Source organism: Carcharodon carcharias, chromosome 20 (assembly GCF_017639515.1).
Source record: "Carcharodon carcharias isolate sCarCar2 chromosome 20, sCarCar2.pri, whole genome shotgun sequence".
Lineage (NCBI taxonomy): Eukaryota > Metazoa > Chordata > Chondrichthyes > Lamniformes > Lamnidae > Carcharodon > Carcharodon carcharias.
Window position 1 is genome coordinate 31,367,086 of NC_054486.1, and position 19,873 is coordinate 31,386,958.

Here is a 19,873-nt window from a genome sequence, read left to right on the forward strand (position 1 = left end):
AGTGTGTGTGTGTGAGAGAGAGGGGGAGTGTGTGTGTGTGAGAGAGAGGGGGAGTGTGTGTGTGTAAGAGAGAGGGGGAGTGTGTGTGTGTGTAAGAGAGGGGGGGAGTGTGTGTGTGTAAGAGAGAGGGGGGAGTGTGTGTGTGTGTAAGAGAGAGGGGGGAGTGTGTGTGTGTGTAAGAGAGAGGGGGGAGTGTGTGTGTGAGAGAGAGGGGGAGCGTGTGTGTGTGAGAGAGAGGAGGGGGGAGTGTGTGTGTGTGAGAGAGAGGAGGGGGGAGTGTGTGTGAGAGAGGAGGGGGGAGTGTGTGTGTGAGAGAGGAGGGGGGAGTGTGTGTGTGAGAGAGGAGGGGGGAGTGTGTGTGTGAGAGAGAGGAGGGGGGAGTGTGTGTGAGAGAGAGGAGGGGGGAGTGTGTGTGAGAGAGAGGAGGGGGGAGTGTGTGTGAGAGAGAGGAGGGGGGAGTGTGTGTGTGAGAGAGAGGAGGGGGGAGTGTGTGTGAGAGAGAGGAGGGGGGAGTGTGTGTGAGAGAGAGGAGGGGGGAGTGTGTGTGAGAGAGAGGAGGGGGGAGTGTGTGTGAGAGAGAGGAGGGGGGGAGTGTGTGTGAGAGAGAGGAGGGGGGAGTGTGTGTGAGAGAGAGGAGGGGGGAGTGTGTGTGTGAGAGAGAGGAGGGGGGAGTGTGTGTGTGAGAGAGAGGAGGGGGGAGCGTGTGTGTGAGAGAGAGGAGGGGGGAGTGTGTGTGTGAGAGAGAGGAGGGGGGAGTGTGTGTGTGAGAGAGAGGAGGGGGGAGTGTGTGTGTGTGAGAGAGGAGGGGGGAGTGTGTGTGTGTGAGAGAGGAGGGGGGAGTGTGTGTGTGTGAGAGAGGAGGGGGGAGTGTGTGTGTGTGAGAGAGGAGGGGGGAGTGTGTGTGTGAGAGAGAGGAGGGGGGAGTGTGTGTGTGTGAGAGAGAGGAGGGGGGAGTGTGTGTGTGTGAGAGAGGAGGGGGGAGTGTGTGTGTGTGAGAGAGGAGGGGGGAGTGTGTGTGTGTGAGAGAGAGGAGGGGGGAGTGTGTGTGTGTGAGAGAGAGGAGAGTGTGTGTGTGTGGAGAGGAGGGGGAGTGTGTGTGTGTGAGAGAGAGGAGGGGGGAGTGTGTGTGTGTGAGAGAGAGGAGGGGGGAGTGTGTGTGTGTGTGAGAGAGGAGGGGGGAGTGTGTGTGTGTGTGAGAGGAGGGGGGAGTGTGTGTGTGTGAGAGGAGGGGGGGAGTGTGTGTGTGTGAGAGAGAGGAGGGGGGAGCGTGTGTGTGTGAGAGAGAGGAGGGGGAGCGTGTGTGTGTGAGAGAGAGGAGGGGGGAGCGTGTGTGTGTGAGAGAGAGGAGGGGGGAGCGTGTGTGTGTGAGAGAGAGGAGGGGGGAGCGTGTGTGTGTGAGAGAGAGGAGGGGGGAGCGTGTGTGTGTGAGAGAGAGGAGGGGGGAGCGTGTGTGTGTGAGAGAGAGGAGGGGGGAGCGTGTGTGTGTGAGAGAGAGGAGGGGGAGCGTGTGTGTGTGAGAGAGAGGAGGGGGGAGCGTGTGTGTGTGAGAGAGAGGAGGGGGGAGCGTGTGTGTGTGAGAGAGAGGAGGGGGAGCGTGTGTGTGTGAGAGAGAGGAGGGGGAGCGTGTGTGTGTGAGAGAGAGGAGGGGGGAGCGTGTGTGTGTGAGAGAGAGAGGGGGAGCGTGTGTGTGTGAGAGAGAGGGGGAGTGTGTGTGTGTGAGAGAGAGGGGGAGTGTGTGTGTGTGAGAGAGAGGGGGAGTGTGTGTGTGTGAGAGAGAGGGGGAGTGTGTGTGTGTGAGAGAGAGGGGGAGTGTGTGTGTGTGAGAGAGAGGGGGAGTGTGTGTGTGTGAGAGAGAGGGGGAGTGTGTGTGTGTGAGAGAGAGGGGGAGTGTGTGTGTGTGAGAGAGAGGGGGAGTGTGTGTGTGTGAGAGAGAGGGGGAGTGTGTGTGTGTGAGAGAGAGGGGGAGTGTGTGTGTGTGAGAGAGAGGGGGAGTGTGTGTGTGTGAGAGAGAGGGGGAGTGTGTGTGTGTGAGAGAGAGGGGGAGTGTGTGTGTGTGAGAGAGAGGGGGAGTGTGTGTGTGTGAGAGAGAGGGGGAGTGTGTGTGTGTGAGAGAGAGGGGGAGCGTGTGTGTGTGAGAGAGAGGGGGAGCGTGTGTGTGTGAGAGAGAGGGGGAGCGTGTGTGTGTGAGAGAGAGGGGGAGCGTGTGTGTGTGAGAGAGAGGGGGAGCGTGTGTGTGTGAGAGAGAGGGGGAGCGTGTGTGTGTGAGAGAGAGGGGGAGCGTGTGTGTGTGAGAGAGGAGGGGGGAGCGTGTGTGTGTGAGAGAGAGGAGGGGGAGCGTGTGTGTGTGAGAGAGAGGAGGGGGGAGCGTGTGTGTGTGAGAGAGAGGAGGGGGGAGCGTGTGTGTGTGAGAGAGAGGAGGGGGGAGCGTGTGTGTGTGAGAGAGAGGAGGGGGGAGCGTGTGTGTGTGAGAGAGAGGAGGGGGGAGCGTGTGTGTGTGAGAGAGAGGAGGGGGGAGCGTGTGTGTGTGAGAGAGAGGAGGGGGGAGCGTGTGTGTGTGAGAGAGAGGAGGGGGGAGCGTGTGTGTGTGAGAGAGAGGAGGGGGGAGCGTGTGTGTGTGAGAGAGAGGAGGGGGGAGTGTGTGTGTGTGAGAGAGAGGAGGGGGGAGTGTGTGTGTGTGAGAGAGAGGAGGGGGGAGTGTGTGTGTGTGAGAGAGGAGGGGGGAGTGTGTGTGTGTGAGAGAGAGGAGGGGGGAGTGTGTGTGTGTGAGAGAGAGGAGGGGGGAGTGTGTGTGTGTGAGAGAGAGGAGGGGGGAGTGTGTGTGTGTGAGAGAGAGGAGGGGGGAGTGTGTGTGTGTGAGAGAGAGGAGGGGGGAGTGTGTGTGTGTGAGAGAGAGGAGGGGGGAGTGTGTGTGTGTGAGAGAGAGGAGGGGGGAGTGTGTGTGTGTGAGAGAGAGGAGGGGGGAGTGTGTGTGTGTGAGAGAGAGGAGGGGGGAGTGTGTGTGTGTGAGAGAGAGGAGGGGGGAGTGTGTGTGTGTGAGAGAGAGGAGGGGGGAGTGTGTGTGTGTGAGAGAGAGGAGGGGGGAGGTGTGTGTGTGAGAGAGAGGAGGGGGGAGCGTGTGTGTGTGAGAGAGAGGAGGGGGGAGCGTGTGTGTGTGAGAGAGAGGAGGGGGGAGCGTGTGTGTGTGAGAGAGAGGAGGGGGGAGCGTGTGTGTGTGAGAGAGAGGAGGGGGGAGCGTGTGTGTGTGAGAGAGAGGAGGGGGGAGCGTGTGTGTGTGAGAGAGAGGAGGGGGGAGCGTGTGTGTGTGAGAGAGAGGAGGGGGGAGCGTGTGTGTGTGAGAGAGAGGAGGGGGGAGCGTGTGTGTGTGAGAGAGAGGAGGGGGGAGCGTGTGTGTGTGAGAGAGAGGAGGGGGGAGCGTGTGTGTGTGAGAGAGAGGAGGGGGGAGCGTGTGTGTGTGAGAGAGAGGAGGGGGGAGCGTGTGTGTGTGAGAGAGAGGAGGGGGGAGCGTGTGTGTGTGAGAGAGAGGAGGGGGGAGCGTGTGTGTGTGAGAGAGAGGAGGGGGGAGCGTGTGTGTGTGAGAGAGAGGAGGGGGGAGCGTGTGTGTGTGAGAGAGAGGAGGGGGGAGCGTGTGTGTGTGAGAGAGAGGAGGGGGGAGCGTGTGTGTGTGAGAGAGAGGAGGGGGGAGCGTGTGTGTGTGAGAGAGAGGAGGGGGGAGCGTGTGTGTGTGAGAGAGAGGAGGGGGGAGCGTGTGTGTGTGAGAGAGAGGAGGGGGGAGCGTGTGTGTGTGAGAGAGAGGAGGGGGGAGCGTGTGTGTGTGAGAGAGAGGAGGGGGGAGCGTGTGTGTGTGTGAGAGAGAGGAGGGGGGAGCGTGTGTGTGTGAGAGAGAGGAGGGGGGAGCGTGTGTGTGTGAGAGAGAGGGGGAGCGTGTGTGTGTGAGAGAGAGGGGGAGCGTGTGTGTGTGAGAGAGAGGGGGAGCGTGTGTGTGTGAGAGAGAGGGGGAGCGTGTGTGTGTGAGAGAGAGGGGGAGCGTGTGTGTGTGAGAGAGAGGGGGAGCGTGTGTGTGTGAGAGAGAGGGGGAGCGTGTGTGTGTGAGAGAGAGGGGGAGCGTGTGTGTGTGAGAGAGAGGGGGAGCGTGTGTGTGTGAGAGAGAGGGGGAGCGTGTGTGTGTGAGAGAAAGGGGGAGCGTGTGTGTGTGAGAGAGAGGGGGAGTGTGTGTGTGTGAGAGAGAGGAGGGGAGCGTGTGTGTGTGAGAGAGGAGGGGGGGAGCGTGTGTGAGGGAGAGTGGGGGGGGCGTGTGTGAGGGAGAGTGGGGGGGGCGTGTGTGAGGGAGAGTGGGGGAGGCGTGTGTGAGGGAGAGTGGGGGAGGCGTGTGTGGGGGAGAGTGGGGGGGGCGTGTGTGGGGGAGAGTGGGGGGGGGCGTGTGTGGGGGAAAGTGGGGGGGGCGTGTGTGGGGGAGAGTGGGGGGGGCGTGTGTGGGGGAGAGTGGGGGGGGGGCGTGTGTGGGGGAGAGTGGGGGGGGCGTGTGTGGGGGAGAGTGGGGGGGGGCGTGTGTGGGGGAGAGTGGGGGGGGGGCGTGTGTGGGGGAGAGTGGGGGGGGGCGTGTGTGGGGCAGAGTGGGGGGGGGCGTGTGTGGGGCAGAGTGAGGGGGGGCGTGTGTGGGGGAGAGTGGGGGGGGCGTGTGTGGGGGAGAGTGGGGGGGGCCCGCACGGGGGAAGAGTGGGGAAGGTGGAGCGCGGGCGGGAGGGAAAGAGGGAGATAGCGGGAGGGGAAGAGTGCGGGCGGGAGGGGGAGTGGGAGAGCTGGAGGGGGAGGGGGAGGGGAGAGCGCGCGCGGGATGGGGAGAGGGGGCGAGCGCACGCGGGGGGAGGGAGGAGGGGGAGAGCGCGCGCGGGAGGGGGAGAGCACACGTGTGGGGAGAGGGGGAGCGCATGCGGGAGGGTGAGAGGGAGAGCGCGCGCGGGAGGGTGAGAGGGAGAGCGCGCGGGTGAGGGTGAGAGGGAGAGCGCGCGGGGGAGGGTGAGAGGGAGAGCGGGCGGGGGAGGGTGAGAGGGAGAGCGGGCGGGGGAGGGTGAGAGGGAGAGCGGGCGGGGGAGGGTGAGAGGGAGAGCGGGCGGGGGAGGGTGAGAGCGCGCGGGGGAGGGTGAGAGCGCGCGGGGGGGAGGGTGAGAGCGCGCGGGAGGAGAGGGAGAGCGCGCGGGGGGGGAGAGGGAGAGCGCGCAGGGGGGGAGAGGGAGAGCGCGCGGGGGGGAGGGAGAGCGCGCGGGTGAGGGGGAGAGGGAGAGCGCACGGGGGAGGAGGGAGAGCGCGCGGGGAGAGGGAGAGCGCGCGGGGAAGGGGGAGAGGGAGAGCGCGGGGGGAAGGGGGAGAGAGGGAGTGCGCGGGGGGAAGGGGGAGAGAGGGAGCGCGCGGGGGAGGGGGAGAGGGAGAGCGCGCGGGGGAGAGGGAGAGCGCGCGGGGGAGGGGGAGAGGGAGAGCGCGCGGGGGAGGGGGAGAGGGCGAGCGCGCGGGGGAGGGGGAGAGGGCGAGCGCGCGGGGGAGGGGGAGGGGGAGAGCGCCCGGGGGAGGGGGAGAGCGCGCGGGGGAGGGGGAGGGGGAGAGCGCGCGGGGGAGGGGGCGAGCGCGCGGGGGAGGGGGAGGGGGAGAGCGCGCGGGGGAGGGGGAGAGCGCGCGGGGGAGGGGGAGAGGGAGAGCGCGCGGGGGAGGGGGAGAGGGAGAGCGCGCGGGGGAGGGGGAGAGGGAGTGCGCGCGGGGAGGGGGAGAGGGAGAGCGCGCGGGGGAGGGGGAGAGGGAGAGCGCGCGGGGGAGGGGGAGAGGGAGAGCGCGCGGGGGAGGGGGAGAAGGAGATCGCGCGGAGGAGGGGGAGAGGGAGAGCGCGCGGGGGAGGGGGAGAGGGCACGGGGGAGGGGAGAGCGTGTGGGGAGGGGGAGCGGGAGAGTGCGCGGGGGAGGGGGAGCAGGAGAGCGCGTGGGGGAGAGTGAGAGCGCACGGGGAGGGGGCGAGGGAGAGCGCGCGGGGGAGGGGGAGAGGGAGAGCGCGCGGGGGAGAGGGAGAGGTGGTGAGCGCGCGGGGAGAGGGAGAGGTGGTGAGCGCGCGGGGGAGAGGGAGAGGTGGTGAGCGCGCGGGGGAGGGGGAGAGGGAGAGCGCGCGGGGGAGAGGGAGAGGTGGTGAGCGCGCTGGCGGAGAGCTTGCGTGCGGGAGGGGGAGAGAGCGCACACCGGAGGGGGAGAGGGAGGGCGAGAGCTTGCGTGCGGGAGGGGGAGAGAGCGCGGGTTGGGGAGAGAGAGAGCGCGAGCGAGGGGAGGGAGAGAGAGCGCGAGCGAGGAGAGAGAGAGCGCGCGTGCGAGGGGAGAGAGAGCGTGCACGAGGAGAGAGAGAGCGCGAGCGAGGGGAGAGAGAGAGAGCGCGAGCGAGGGGAGAGAGAGAGAGCGCGCGCGAGGGGAGAGAGAGCGCGCGCGAGGGGAGAGAGAGAGAGCGCGCGCGAGGGGAGAGAGAGAGAGCGCGCGCGAGGGGCGAGAGAGAGAGCGCGAGCGAGGGGAGAGAGAGAGCGCGCGAGCGAGGGGGAGAGAGAGAGCGAGCGAGGGGGGAGAGAGAGAGTGCGAGCGAGGGGGGAGAGAGAGCGCGAGCGAGGGGGGAGAGAGAGAGCGCGAGCGAGGGGGGAGAGAGAGAGCGCGAGCGAGGGGGGAGAGAGAGAGCGCGAGCGAGGGGGGAGAGAGAGAGCGCGAGCGAGGGGGGAGAGAGAGCGCGAGCGAGGGGGGAGAGAGAGAGCGCGAGCGAGGGGGAGAGAGAGAGCGCGAGCGAGGGGGGAGAGAGAGAGCGCGAGCGAGGGGGGAGAGAGAGAGCGCGAGCGAGGGGGGAGAGAGAGAGCGCGAGCGAGGGAAGAGAGAGAGCGCGAGCGAGGGGGGAGAGAGAGAGCGCGAGCAAGGGAAGAGAGAGCGCGCGAGCGAGGGGGGAGAGAGAGAGCGCGAGCGAGGGGGGAGAGAGAGCGCGAGCGAGGGGGAGAGAGAGAGGGCGAGGGGAGAGCGAGGGCGAGGAGAGAGCGAGGGCGAGGGGGGAGAGAGAGCGAGGGCGAAGGGGGAGAGAGAGAGCGAGGGCGAAGGGGGAGAGAGAGAGCGAGGGCGAAGGGGGAGAGAGAGAGCGAGGGCGAAGGGGGAGAGAGAGAGCGAGGGCGAAGGGGGAGAGAGAGAGCGCGAGCGAGGGAAGAGAGAGAGCGCGAGCGAGGGGGGAGAGAGAGAGCGCGAGCAAGGGAAGAGAGAGAGCGCGAGCGAGGGGGGAGAGAGAGAGCGCGAGCGAGGGGGGAGAGAGAGAGCGCGAGCGAGGGGGGAGAGAGAGCGAGGGCGAAGGGGGAGAGAGAGAGCGAGGGCGAAGGGGGAGAGAGAGAGCGAGGGCGAAGGGGGAGAGAGAGAGCGAGAGAGAAGGGGGAGAGAGAGAGCGAGAGAGAAGGGGGAGAGAGAGAGCGAGAGAGAAGGGGGAGAGAGAGAGCGAGAGAGAAGGGGGAGAGAGAGAGCGAGAGCGAGGGGGGAGAGAGAGAGCGAGGGCGAGGGGGGAGAGAGAGAACGAGGGCGAGGGGGGAGAGAGAGAACGAGGGCGAGGGGGGAGAGAGAGAACGAGGGCGAGGGGGGAGAGAGAGAACGAGGGCGAGGGGGGAGAGAGAGAACGAGGGCGAGGGGGGAGAGAGAGGGCGAGGGGGGAGAGAGAGGGCGAGGGGGGAGAGAGAGGGCGAGGGGGGAGAGCGAGGGCGAGGGGGGAGAGCGAGGGCGAGGGGGGAGAGCGAGGGCGAGGGGGGAGAGCGAGGGCGAGGGGGGAGAGAGGGCGAGGGCGAGGGGGGAGAGGGCAAGAGCGAGGGTGGGAGAGAGCGAGAGCGAGGGGGGGCCAGAGCGAGTGGGGGCGAGAGCGAGTGGGGAGAGCGAGAATGGGGGGAGAAAGAGCGGTGGGGGAGTGAGAGAGCAAGCGGGTGGGAGAGAGAGAGCGAGGGGTGAGCGAAAGCAGGGGTAGGGAAAGAGAGACCAAGGGGGAGAGAGAGGGGGCAGCGTGGGAGAGAGGTGGGGGAGAGTGAGAAAAAGAGGCGGCAGAGGGGGAGAGAGCGTAGTGTGAGTGAGAGGGTGGGGGTGAGCGAGAGGGTGCAGCCGAGCGGGGGCGAGCGAGAGGGTGGAGGCGAGCGAGAGCAGGGGAGGGGAAGTGGATGGGGGCGAGACAGCGGGGCGAGCAGTGGAGAGAGTGAGGTGGAGCTGGGGAGAGAGGACAGGGGGAGGGGGAGTGCGGGAGAGAGATGGTGTGGGGAGACAGTGCGGTAGTGAGGGCGATGTGATGAGGAAATAGTGGCGCAGTGAGGGCTAAGTGGAGGGGGAGGGTGGAGAGGGTTGGATAAGAGGAAGGGGGAGAGAAGGGAAGGGGCATGGGGGAGAGAAGGAATGAGAGAAGGGGGAGCGAGAGAGGGGGAGTTGGGGAGGGAGAGAGAGGGGCAGGGGGGAGTGGGGCAGAGGGAGCAGGGGAGAGAGTGAGGCAAGAGGGAGAGAGTGAGAGGGGAGTTTCAAGAGTGAGGGGGAATGGGAGAGGGGAGTGGGGGCATTGCGAGTTGGGTGTGGGGGAAAGGGAGTGGGTAGCAGGGAGAGGGAAGTGGGGGAGAGAGAGGGGGAAGGGCAGGGATCGTTCAAGGGAGGGAGGAGTGGAGAGGAGAGAGTGGGGGAGAGAGGGAGTGGGGGAGAGAGATATCTACATCCCAGGGTACCAAAGGAGGTGGCATGAAAATTGTGGACGCGTTGGTTGTCGTCTTCCAAAATTCTGCAGCTCCTGACAAATTGAAGGGTGGCAAATATAATCCCAGTATTTATAAAAAACGGGAGGGAGGAAACAGGGAATTACAGACCAGTTAGCCTAACTGTCGCTGGGAAAATGCTAGCGTATTTTAGAAAGGATGTGATAACAGGATGCTTAGAAGACATCAACAGGATTAGACAAGTCAGCATGGATTTATGAAAGGGAAATCATGTTTGACAAACCTACTGGAGTTTTTTTGATGACATAACTACCAAGATAAATAAGGGATCACCAATGGATGTGGTGTATTTAGATTTTCAAAGCTTTTGGCAAAGCCCTACATAAGAGGTTAGTGTGCAAAATTAAAGCACATGGAATTGGGGATAATATATTGGCATGGATTGAGAATTGGTTAGCAGACAAGAACCAAAGAATAGGAATAAGTGGATCTTTTTTTGAAGTGGCAAGTGGTGACTAGTGGGCCACTGTAGGGATCAGTGCTTGGGCCCAGCTATTCACAGTATATATCAATGATTTGTATGAGGGAACCAAATGTAATATTTCCAAGCCTGCTGACTTGAAACTTGGTGGGAATGAGCGTGGTGAAGAGGATGTTAAGAAGCTTCAAGGTGATTTAGACAAGTTGAATGAGTGGGCAGATGCAGTATAAAATGAATGTGTAAATTTATCCACTTTGGTTGGAAAAACAATGGCAGAGTATTATTTAAATAGTGATAGATTGGGAAATGTTGATTTCCCAAAATCAAAGGAACCTGGGTGTTCTTGTACATCAATCGCTGAAAACAAGCATGCAGGTGGAGCACGCAGTTAAGCAGGCAAATGGTATGTTGGCCTTCATTGCGAGAGGACTTGAGTACAGGAGCAATGATGTCTTATGCTGCACAAGACCTTGGTGCATCCACACCTGGAGCATTGTGTGTAGTTTTTATCTCCTTACCTAAGAAAGGATATATTTGCCAGAGAGGGAGTGCAATGAAGGTTCACCAGACTAATTCCTGGAATGGCAGGATTGTCGTATGAGGAGAGATTGGCCTATATTCACTGGAGTTTAGAAGAATGAGAGGGGATCTCATTGAAACGTATAAAATTCTGACAGGGATGGGCAGACTGGATGTTTCCTGTCGCTGGGGGCGTCTGGAACTAGGGGTCACAGTCTCAGGATGCGGGGTAGGCCATTTAGGACAGATGAGGAGAAACGTCTTCACTCACAGGTTGGTGAACCTATGGGATTCTGTACCACAGAAGACTGTGGAGGCCAAGTAACTGAATATATTTAAGGAGGAATAGATTTCTAGACTCTAAAGTTGTCGAGAGAACGGGAGTATGGCATTGAGGTAGAGGATCAGCTGTGATTATATTGAATAGCAGAGCATACTCGAAGGGCTGAATGACCTAGTCCTGTCCCCATTTCTATGTTTCTATGTGACTTAAGGCAACTTGCTTTATTTCTTCCCTCTGATTCTTATTACTGAAGAAAATGTGGTTTTATTAAGGTGAGACAATGTTCAGACTGGAAAAATGCAGATCCATTGATTTTCCAAAAATAATTGCTTCATCTTGCTCCCTGTCAAGTTTCCTTTGTACCTTTTTCAAGGAAGATTTACTCAACAGCGTAAGTATCTCACCAGGTACTACATCAGTACTTGTGTATGGCTTATTCCAGCTATGTTACATGGAATACATCTCTTTTGTGAGTTCAATGTGTTCTCATCGTCAAACCTAAAGCAAGTATTACTTTTATGTTCCTTAACCTCACTACTTAACCATGACAACATGTCAACCAATCTGTTAATCACACTGTTGAAGTGCAAGCATTATCTAGCTCTGCACAGTTAGAGACCATGGCTAATGCATTCATCACAAGACTAAAACTCCTGACCAATATAATTTGTTTGGATTCTTCATTACTTCATCATCAATGTGTATCTCTTGGAGAACAAGCACATCAGCATTACACTCTTTGGTTCACAACAGTCACATTTTTTTCACAACATGCTTTCTACATTTAATTGGTAAATGCGAGAGAGTTCTCCCAATTCTACAAGATGAGTAAAAGTTGAACTACATATGTCAAAAACGTGATTATATTACTTTAAAACAGGGTGGACCGTATGAAAGTTGTCATTCCCAATTGAAGATACAGGGTTTCACTCAGAGACCAAACAAGCCCCACAAGGACCCTGAATTATGGATTTCTCCAAGGCTTAAAAATCCTCTTCAGTATCTATGTGGACGATATGCCTCCCACTACTAGGAACGTTGCCTATGTCGTTGATCTGACCATTGCTACCAAAGAAACCAACCTTTATCTCAGCAGCACCTTGTCCCAGGACTTAAAGATGATGGTGCAATATTTCATCTTCTGGCATCTCCATCCAAACCTAACTAAGACCACAGTCACTGTTTTCCACCTCAGCAACTGGCTGGCTAACAACAAACTCCAAGTATCCTTTTGCAGCAAAGGGTCCCAGAAAATGCCAAGACCAGAGTAAACATGTTCCAGCTGGGATTCCAATGTATTCACTCTTCATACTGCTTACCTTGTGTACTCTTCAGCAGAATACTGCTCCTTTGGGCAGAGAACAACTACACAAAACAATTGGACACTGCCCTCAGCACATCAGTGCCAGTGGTATTCTAAAATCAACACTTCTACAATGGCTCTCAAATCTAACATACTACTTCCTGCTGTGTGCCAGAAAGCAAAAATGCTGAAAGAATTTGATCTCATTGAAGCCAACCCAGAGCTGCCAACCCATGAAAACCTTCATATCCTGCTGATTATGCAGTTCAAATGACGCAAAGTTTTCTGGAGCTCTGTGAATGCTTTGAGCAATGCAGATTTTAACAAAAAGGATAAATGGTGTAACCTCTGGGTTGATACCAATATTGCCATCAAAGGTCATGAGTGATCCAATGGCAGAACCTCCAGGGTTTGAATTCCCTCAAACTGTGGTCTACATTCAACAGGATCTGCACTTTTCATGCAAGGACATTCCAAGTCCTCCACAAATGGAATTTCAAGGAGAGCCTAGCAGATGACTGCGGTCACCCAGATCAGACTGTTAACTATTTTGTGTATGAATGTGGCCTACGAAAATATGCTGCAACGTTCAGGGCAATCCACCTAAAAACACCATGCTGTGACTTGGCTGTCCAACTTGAAAAACTTGTAAAGCTGCAAGGTCTCATATGTAAGTGGAAGATTATCTTCCTCTGAGTTCCCTGCATCATGTGACATTTTGGAGACCATGCTTCTCCACTTTGGACAGTTCGCCACATAATGATTCTTCTAGAAACATCTGAAGCAACTATTAACTGCTTCTTGGGCATTTTTTGAGATTCATTCGCCTATTATTGCTGTTACAATTTTGTCTTTTGTAATAGCCAGATCTGTTAAAAGTGCCTTTCATCCTCATTCTGCCTGTGTTCAACTCTTGCATTATAATAATGCTTGTGTCTGGACCATTTTAAAACCTAGCAATCATTGCATCCTCTATTCTTTGTATCACCATGGAATGCTCCATTTGTTCCATGAAGGCTAAAGGAAATTACTGTTTCCCCAGGATTTTTTTTCAAGGCAGCAAACACCTGATTCAACGGGGCCTCCCTCTTCGAGAACCGGATATGGGTTATAACCCACCTTGACTAATCCAGAAATTTAAATGCTGGAGCTGATCCAGGGATTCCAAGATTCAATTTTATCAATCTTTAATGCAGTTTGTTAAAGTCAATGATATTACATGGAATGACCATCTGTTTTCTGGAATCTGTCAAAAGTCTCACCATGTCTCATTGGCATTTATCAGATCATCTTGAAAATTTGACCTAGGAACTCTTAATAGAAAATCCAAACCTCCTTCAATAACCAACTGAGGAGCATGCAGCTCACAAAATACTTCTGGCAGGAAGCTACAGCTCCAAGACTAAACCTTGTTTCCTGTTTGGCAGGCACACAGCCACTTCATTCTTCCACTAGTCATGTGATTCAGACTCCAAGAACATCAGGGGGTAACCATATTGTCACACGTTATACTTGTTTTCTGCAATTCTACAAAGAGTACTTCTGGATAGAGAGCCCTCTACAGGGCCATGTCCCAGAAGTCCTGGAGTTAGACTCGAACCTGCCGCATTCTGGATCAAAGGCAGGCGTGCTACTACCTGAACCACAGGACCTTATCCTAAACCTTCACATCTTTCCTGAAGTGTGGTGTCCAAAATTAGACATTTCTTAGATTGGGAACAAACTATTGTTGTATAGATTTAGCATAATGTCCTGACTTTTGTGTACTTGTGCTTCTGTTTATAAAGCCCAGCATCCTATATGCTTTATGAACTGCTTTGTTAACCTGTACCACCACCTTCAAAGAATTATGCACAAGTACCCCAGGTCTCTCTCCTTGCACCCCCTTAAATTTTACCACTTAATATTTATTGTCCTCCCTCGTTCTTCCTTCCAAAATGTATTACTTCACACTTTTCTGTGTTGAATTTCATTTGCTGTGAGTTCACCCATTCCACCAGAGTGTCCCTATCTTGAAGTCTATTACTATCTTCTTCACTGTTTACTGCACTTTCAAGATTCATGTCATCTGTAAATATCGAAATGGTGCCTGGTACTCACAAGTCTAAGTCATTTATGTTAGAAGTAATGCCTGTCCAACTTCTGAACCTTGGGGAACTGCACTGTATATCTTCCTCCGGTTTGAAAAACATTAATTCATCTCAACTCTTTGTTTTCTGTCGCTTAGTCAATTTTGTAACCATTCTTTATGCCCCTTTTATCCCTGGTCAGAATTTTGTTAACAAGCTTAATATGTGGCAGTTCAGTCACCGTTTTGTAGTCTGTATACACAACATGAACTGAACTACACTTGTCCACCCTCTGTTACTTCATCAAAAAAGAATCCCATGCTGACTGTCTTGTATTTGTCCATGTTTATCTAAGTGGCTGTCAGTTTTCTTCCGGATTGTTGTTCCTAAAAGCTGCCCCACCACTGACAACTGACCTTCCTATAATTGTCAGGTTTATCTTCCTTCATTTTTCTGAATAAGGGTGTACCATTTGCAATCTTCCTGTCCTCTTGCACCATCCCTTTACCTAAGGAGAATTAAAAGATTGTGGCCAACACTTCTGCTATGCACCCGTGCTCCCCTCAGCAGCCTAGGATGCATCCCATCTGGATCGGGTGACATAGCCACTTAAAGCATTACCAGCCTTTCTGATAGCTCTTCATCTATTTTTTCTCACCCTGTATCCCAGCAAACTTTTTTGGAAAAGTTTTGGAAAAGTTATCTTAATAAACAACAATGCAAAATACTCATTTAGTATGTCAGTCATGTCTTCTGCATCTACATTTTGGTCCCTAATTGGCCCCAATGCTTCACTGATCTTTTTACTTTAATATGTCTGTAGAAGATGTTTGGATTCCCTTTTCTGTTAACTACCAATCTATTCTTATACTGTCTCTTTGTCCCTCTTATTTCTTTTGCAGTTCCCCTCTGTACATTTAATATTCAGCTTGATTCTCCCTTCTGTTATCAAGCTATTTTCTGCTTTGTCCTGCTGTCTAACTCCTTCGGCCTCAGGCTTTGCCACCACTTTCACTCTTATAGCAATGTATCTAGACAGTACCCAAATCATTACCTCTTTAAAGGGTGTCCGTTGCTCCATTACATTTCTTATTGCCAGTCTTTGACTCCAACTTTCCTGGGTTAGAAGTTTCTTCAGTTAGCTGAAATTAACGCTCCTTCAGTTAATTATTTTTATTCTAAGTTGCTCCTTTTCCTTCTATGTAACTAATCTAAATGTTACGATATTATGCTCACTGTTCCTGAGATGCTCTCCAACTCTGATACTTTCCACTTGACCCATTTCATTCCCCAGGATTAAATCCAATAATGCCTTCCTTATTGGGCAGGAAACATAGTGATAAAGAAAATTTTCCTGAACACACTTCAGAAATTCCTTTGCTCTCTGCTCTTAACACAATCACTGTCCATTCAATATTGGAGTAGTTAAAGTTTCCCATTATCACTACTCTATAGTTCTCAGTAATGCGTTTTGCAAAAATGCTCCATCTGGTTGCCACTATTTGGTCTATAAAATACAGCCAATAGCGTAATGACCCCTTTATTGTTTCTTTGCTGTAACTAAATAATTTCTGACTTTGATCCCCTCAAGGATATCCTCTTCTCTAGCACTTTAACATGTTAATCAAAACTGCTATCCCTCTTTTTCCCACCATATCCTTCCTGAAGAACTTGTTCCCAAGAATATTAAGCATCCTCCTGCTTTTTGAGCCAGATTTCAGTTATTAGGAACTCCAAACCTAACTTAGGCCACTTTTTGTATTTTTTAATATCCCACATAATTCTGTGTTACTTCTAACTCTGTCTCTACCAGTCCTCTGCACCTTGTTTCTACTTTTTAATACCACATCTTGATGTCCAACTCTCCACAGAATTAGTTGAAACTCTGTCCCAAGGCTGTCTCTCTCTCTTTGAGATGCACTGAGTTCAATGGAGAGATTCATTTTCTGTAACATCTGCCATTTTCCATCAGCGGACAGCTGACATTTTTCTACACTGCATTTAGTTCTGTTGATCAGTAGGATACCTCACTCAACTTTTTTTTCCTGAAGTTTCCATTATCATCATTTCTGTTTGTACACCTCAGTATAATTCCAATGTGATATTGAAGCCTAGCAACTTTTTTTTAATATTCTTTCTTGGGATGTGGGTGTCACTGACAATGCCAGCATTTGTTGTGCACCCCAATTGAGTCTACGTTGCTGTGGATCTGGACGGCAGATTTCCTTCCCTAAAGGGCATTAGTGAACCAGATGGGTTTTTAATCAATAATAATTTCATGGCCACCATTACTGAGACTAGCTTTATATTCCAGATTTATTAATTGAATTTAAATTCTACCAGCTACCATGGTGAGATTTGAGCCCATGTCACCAGCGAATTAGCCTGGGCCCCTGGTATACTAATTCAGTGATATTATCACTGTCCAACCATCTCCCCTCAGTAACTGCTATTAATACAATGTGATCTGTAAGTGTACCTGGAAACCACAGAATGGGTGTGTGGCAGATTCATTATCCTTGATGAAAGATTTGTTCAGCATTTCTTCAATGAGTACTCCAAGAAACAGTAACATCCTATCAAATCTTCGCTGATATTGCTCGCATTTAGTTGGAGAGATGCGCTGTTCTGTAATATGAGCATTACGTTATTTAAGTAAGTTGTGCATCTGTGTGCACTTACTGTGTTATGACTCATGCCTGGACAGATTTTAGAAATGTTAGAAAACTATGGGCGGAATTTTACACAGGCCGGATTTTATGGTCCTGCCGAAGTCAATGGGCTTTTGAATGGCTCACCGCATTTTACAGCCCTGCCCCCACTGGGGCGATGGGACCGTAAAATTCAGCCCTAAGAATTGTTTTGTGGTACTTATTACTTTGAAGGCCTCCCAGACAAAACAAGGAAACACTATTGTGTCTCCCAGCCTTTTCACTACCTTGGTATTTTTTTAAACCTGCTTCCATTCCGTTAATTTTTGAGTTGACACACCCCATTCTGCTTGATGTTTGGGGCTGCCAGGCCAACCTACTTCTGACTTTGGCTGTGACCCTGTTTTCTATCATTCATAGCGGTGGGCGAACCTTAAGTCTGCCAGCTCAGAACTCTATTCCCATTCTCCACCACACCACCATGATTAATTGCTTGACATTTGGATCAGTTGGGATCCATCCCTTACCTACACTACCTCTGTAGCTGCTAGATGGATCACCACAGTAATGCATTCTTCATTACAATGTATCACAAAATAACATTTAAAAAAAACTGCATCAGCCACTGTGAATCAGTGGCCCTAACAATGCATCACATATTGCATTGTATAACATCTTGCTCACATAAAACAATATATCATCTATTTTGCCATGATCTGTATGAGTGATTTTAAAGAAGGCTTAAAGAGGGAGGGGGCGTGGCGAGTTGGGGGCAGGTGGAGCTTCAGAGCGTGGAGCTGAGGCTCCTGAATACACAGTGCAATCCACAGGGTGAAGTGAGAAGGGGAATCAAGATGAGACCGAAGTTAGAGGAATGGTGAGTTTGGGTGCTGGTGGGGCATAGAACTGGAGGAAGTTAGATTTTGGGAGGGGCCATAAAAGACAACTTTTATTCACAATTGCCAAGATTTGCAAAATGTGGCTGTGTTTTCCCAGAATTAAATTGTTAAATATTCCAAAATTAATTTTTATACTAGCTTAGGCTGTGATTGAAAACATCTTTCAGTGCGCAGATTTCACTGTTCACATAAAATTAAACTTATCTTTTTGCTTTTCTTCAGAAAAATTTTAATTATACATTCAGGAAGACACTTTTCAATGGCAGCACTATTTCTTTAAGATGTAAGTAATAGCTTTTACATGGGGTGTATGTAAGATGTGTGTGGAAGGTGACAGGAGTATGATGATGCAGGCATGGATTGATTTGAATGCTGTTAAATTCCCTAGGAAGGCTGATCCACAATTATCCACTAGGTGGTGCTCAAGTGACTTGGATGATATTTTGTTTCTGAGAAGGGGAAGTCAGCATCTCCCTCAATGACCAGAATTCGAGGTGTCGCCATAGAGCCATAATGACACAGGAGGCCTTTCAGCTCAAGTCCATGCCAGATCTCTGGAGTAATCCCATCAGTCCCATGCCCTCGCTGTGACCCTGCAACTTTATTTCCCTCAAGTGTCATAGAGGATTACAGCGCAGAAAAAGGCCCTTCGGCCCATCGAGTCTGTGCCAGTCAGACAAGTACCTAACTATTCTAATCCCATTTTCCAGCAGTTTCATATGCACCCCCTTCATCAGATCATGACATCCAAGGCATCCCAACTTACCTTTTCTCTTTACAAATGCTGACTGACCAGAAGCGGAAACTTTGGGAATTGATTTACACAATATTGGTAAAAATGTTGATTTATAGAATCTGGATTTACACAGTTTTAGTGATACCCTGGATTTACACGGTCTTGATGATAACCTGGATTTATGTTGTCTTGGTGCCGTCCATTCAATTTTCTTTGAAATCATTCTCTGCCACCCTCGTGGACAACGAATTCCAGGTCATTACCACTTGCTGTGTTAAAAAAAAAAGTTTTTCTCCACATCCTCCTGCATCTCTTGCCCAAAACCTTAAACCTCTGGCCCATGGTTGCCGTGCTTCCATCAGCTCATGGGAACAGCTTTGCTTTCTCTACCTTATCTAAACCCGTCATGATTTTGTACACCACTATCAAATCTCCCCTTAATTTCCTTTTCTTCAACAACAAACTCAGCTTCTCCAACCTAACATTGCAACTAAAATCCCTGAACCTGATAACCATTCTAGTAAATCTCCTCTGCACCCTCTCAAAGACCTTCACATTCTTGTTAATTGGATGTAAAACTCTAGTTGTGTCCTAACCAGACATGTGTTTGAACAATTCCTTGAGGTTTATTGATGCCCTGTGTTGAAAAGCTGCTAACTAGATAATGTAGAAATGGCCACTCACTATCCTATGAATCCCAGCCTTTTTCTGGCTCAGAATCCACTTCATTCTACTGAATGAGAAATCGGCCCATTTACTCTGAATGTTTTCGCGACGGTTGTCTTTTTACAATATTTGTCACGCAGTTGTGACCTAGTATATGTTAAACAGGTCTATGATTTCACCACAAATAACAAACTGAGGAAATTTTCTTTCTTTTGACTTCAGTGTGTTATAGCAGAAGATGGAAGGAAAGGAGGGAAGTTTGAATAAAGTGAGGATGTGTTTCTGATGCTAACAATTATTTGCTCTTGTTCATACCTGAAGAATCATTGGTACTACCAGCGAAAGTATTTTCTTGGGCCAGTAGAGATGATTGATATCTTGCAATGTCATTTCTTTTTTCAATATCCATGATCCTATGCTCAGTTATACTTGTGATTGGTGATCTAATCAATCTTCACGCTGAAGTGCAGTTGAATTTAGAGTAAAATGGTCACATCCCTTACTGTTTGCGCACACATTGCAAATCCCTCCCATGTGCAATAAGCCGCTTTCTCCACCAGAGAGAGAATTTTAGGGGTTGCACAGAGGCATCTTCTGCTATTGGCCTGCCTCCTCTTTAAGCTTGTACTTATCTCTGTGGGTTCAGTTAATGGTATTTCTCCCAGCACCTGCCCACAGTATGACTCAAAACCTGTTTGTGTTTAAGTGGTTAATATTTCCCACTGGGTGTGAATATGAGATCCTCTGCATTTTTATATTGATGGTGTATAAACCAGATGGGCACTGCCTTCTGAGTTTTATTGGCTCCAGATTACACAGGTCAAATTAGCTGCGTACAGTAGTCTGTTTCTAGTGCCTTTCCAAAAGGACCAGTGACATAAAATGCAGTAACAAGGGAGAACAGCGCTGTCAGGTTGTGGATTTCTTACACTGCTCCTTCAGAGCCCAAGACCTACTGTAAAATTGTTTACAAATACAGTATGTTGCTGACCAGTGTTGCTTATGCTTTCTTTTGTCGTTCTTGCATCTAGTTCTTGATGGGAACACGTGTGATTCCTCATCGATTGTTAACATCTCCTGGTACCTCAGGTATTCACACTGCTACAACGAAGTCTTCAATATGCCAGTAAGTCTAATTTGCAGTAGTTTAGACTGAGAAGTACTGTATTGCAGTGCCATTCACCAACCTTTTGCCATGGACTACAATTCCAATTTGCTGGATGGTCTCAAGACTAATGCACAACAGAATGTTGGTCTGCCCTTTGCAACCACACACATTTTGTTTATGTTACAATGAAAATTGCTGTGTGAAGGCAAAGGTCTTCGACAGAGGAAGAGTGGGGGGAGAGGGGTGCAATTTGGGACGTTAGTTGTATTTTAATAAGGCTGTTTTACTTAGGTGGAACACTGCCTCCAGGTATCAGTATCTTGCATTTTCTGGAAAGTAACATGAAGAGGGAACTGCATTGAATCCCACCTTAGTCAATGTTCCCTTCCATTTACTCCACAGACATGGGGATCAGCAGCAAGTCTGGCACGGTGAGGGTTGTGCCCAC

The 19,873-nt window shown here is 52.1% G+C and overlaps 1 protein-coding gene across 5 annotated transcripts in view; it reads left to right on the top strand.

Moving 5' to 3' along the window:
* LOC121292583 (transmembrane protein 87A-like) overlaps positions 1 to 19,873 on the top strand; it is a 92,786-nt gene that overhangs the window by 1,234 nt on the left and 71,679 nt on the right. For 3 of the 5 annotated variants that reach the window (XR_005946293.1, XM_041214736.1, XM_041214737.1), the window contains exons 2-3: positions 17,138 to 17,198; positions 19,349 to 19,443. Coding sequence is in view for 4 of the 5 variants with exons in the window: in XM_041214736.1 (XP_041070670.1) it covers positions 17,138 to 17,198; positions 19,349 to 19,443 (156 nt within the window). In the remaining variant the exon portion in view is untranslated. Of the gene's footprint in view, positions 1 to 17,137; positions 17,199 to 18,539; positions 18,586 to 19,348; positions 19,444 to 19,873 lie in introns of all 5 variants that reach the window. The other 2 variants (XM_041214739.1, XM_041214738.1) reach the window with 2 other exon arrangements.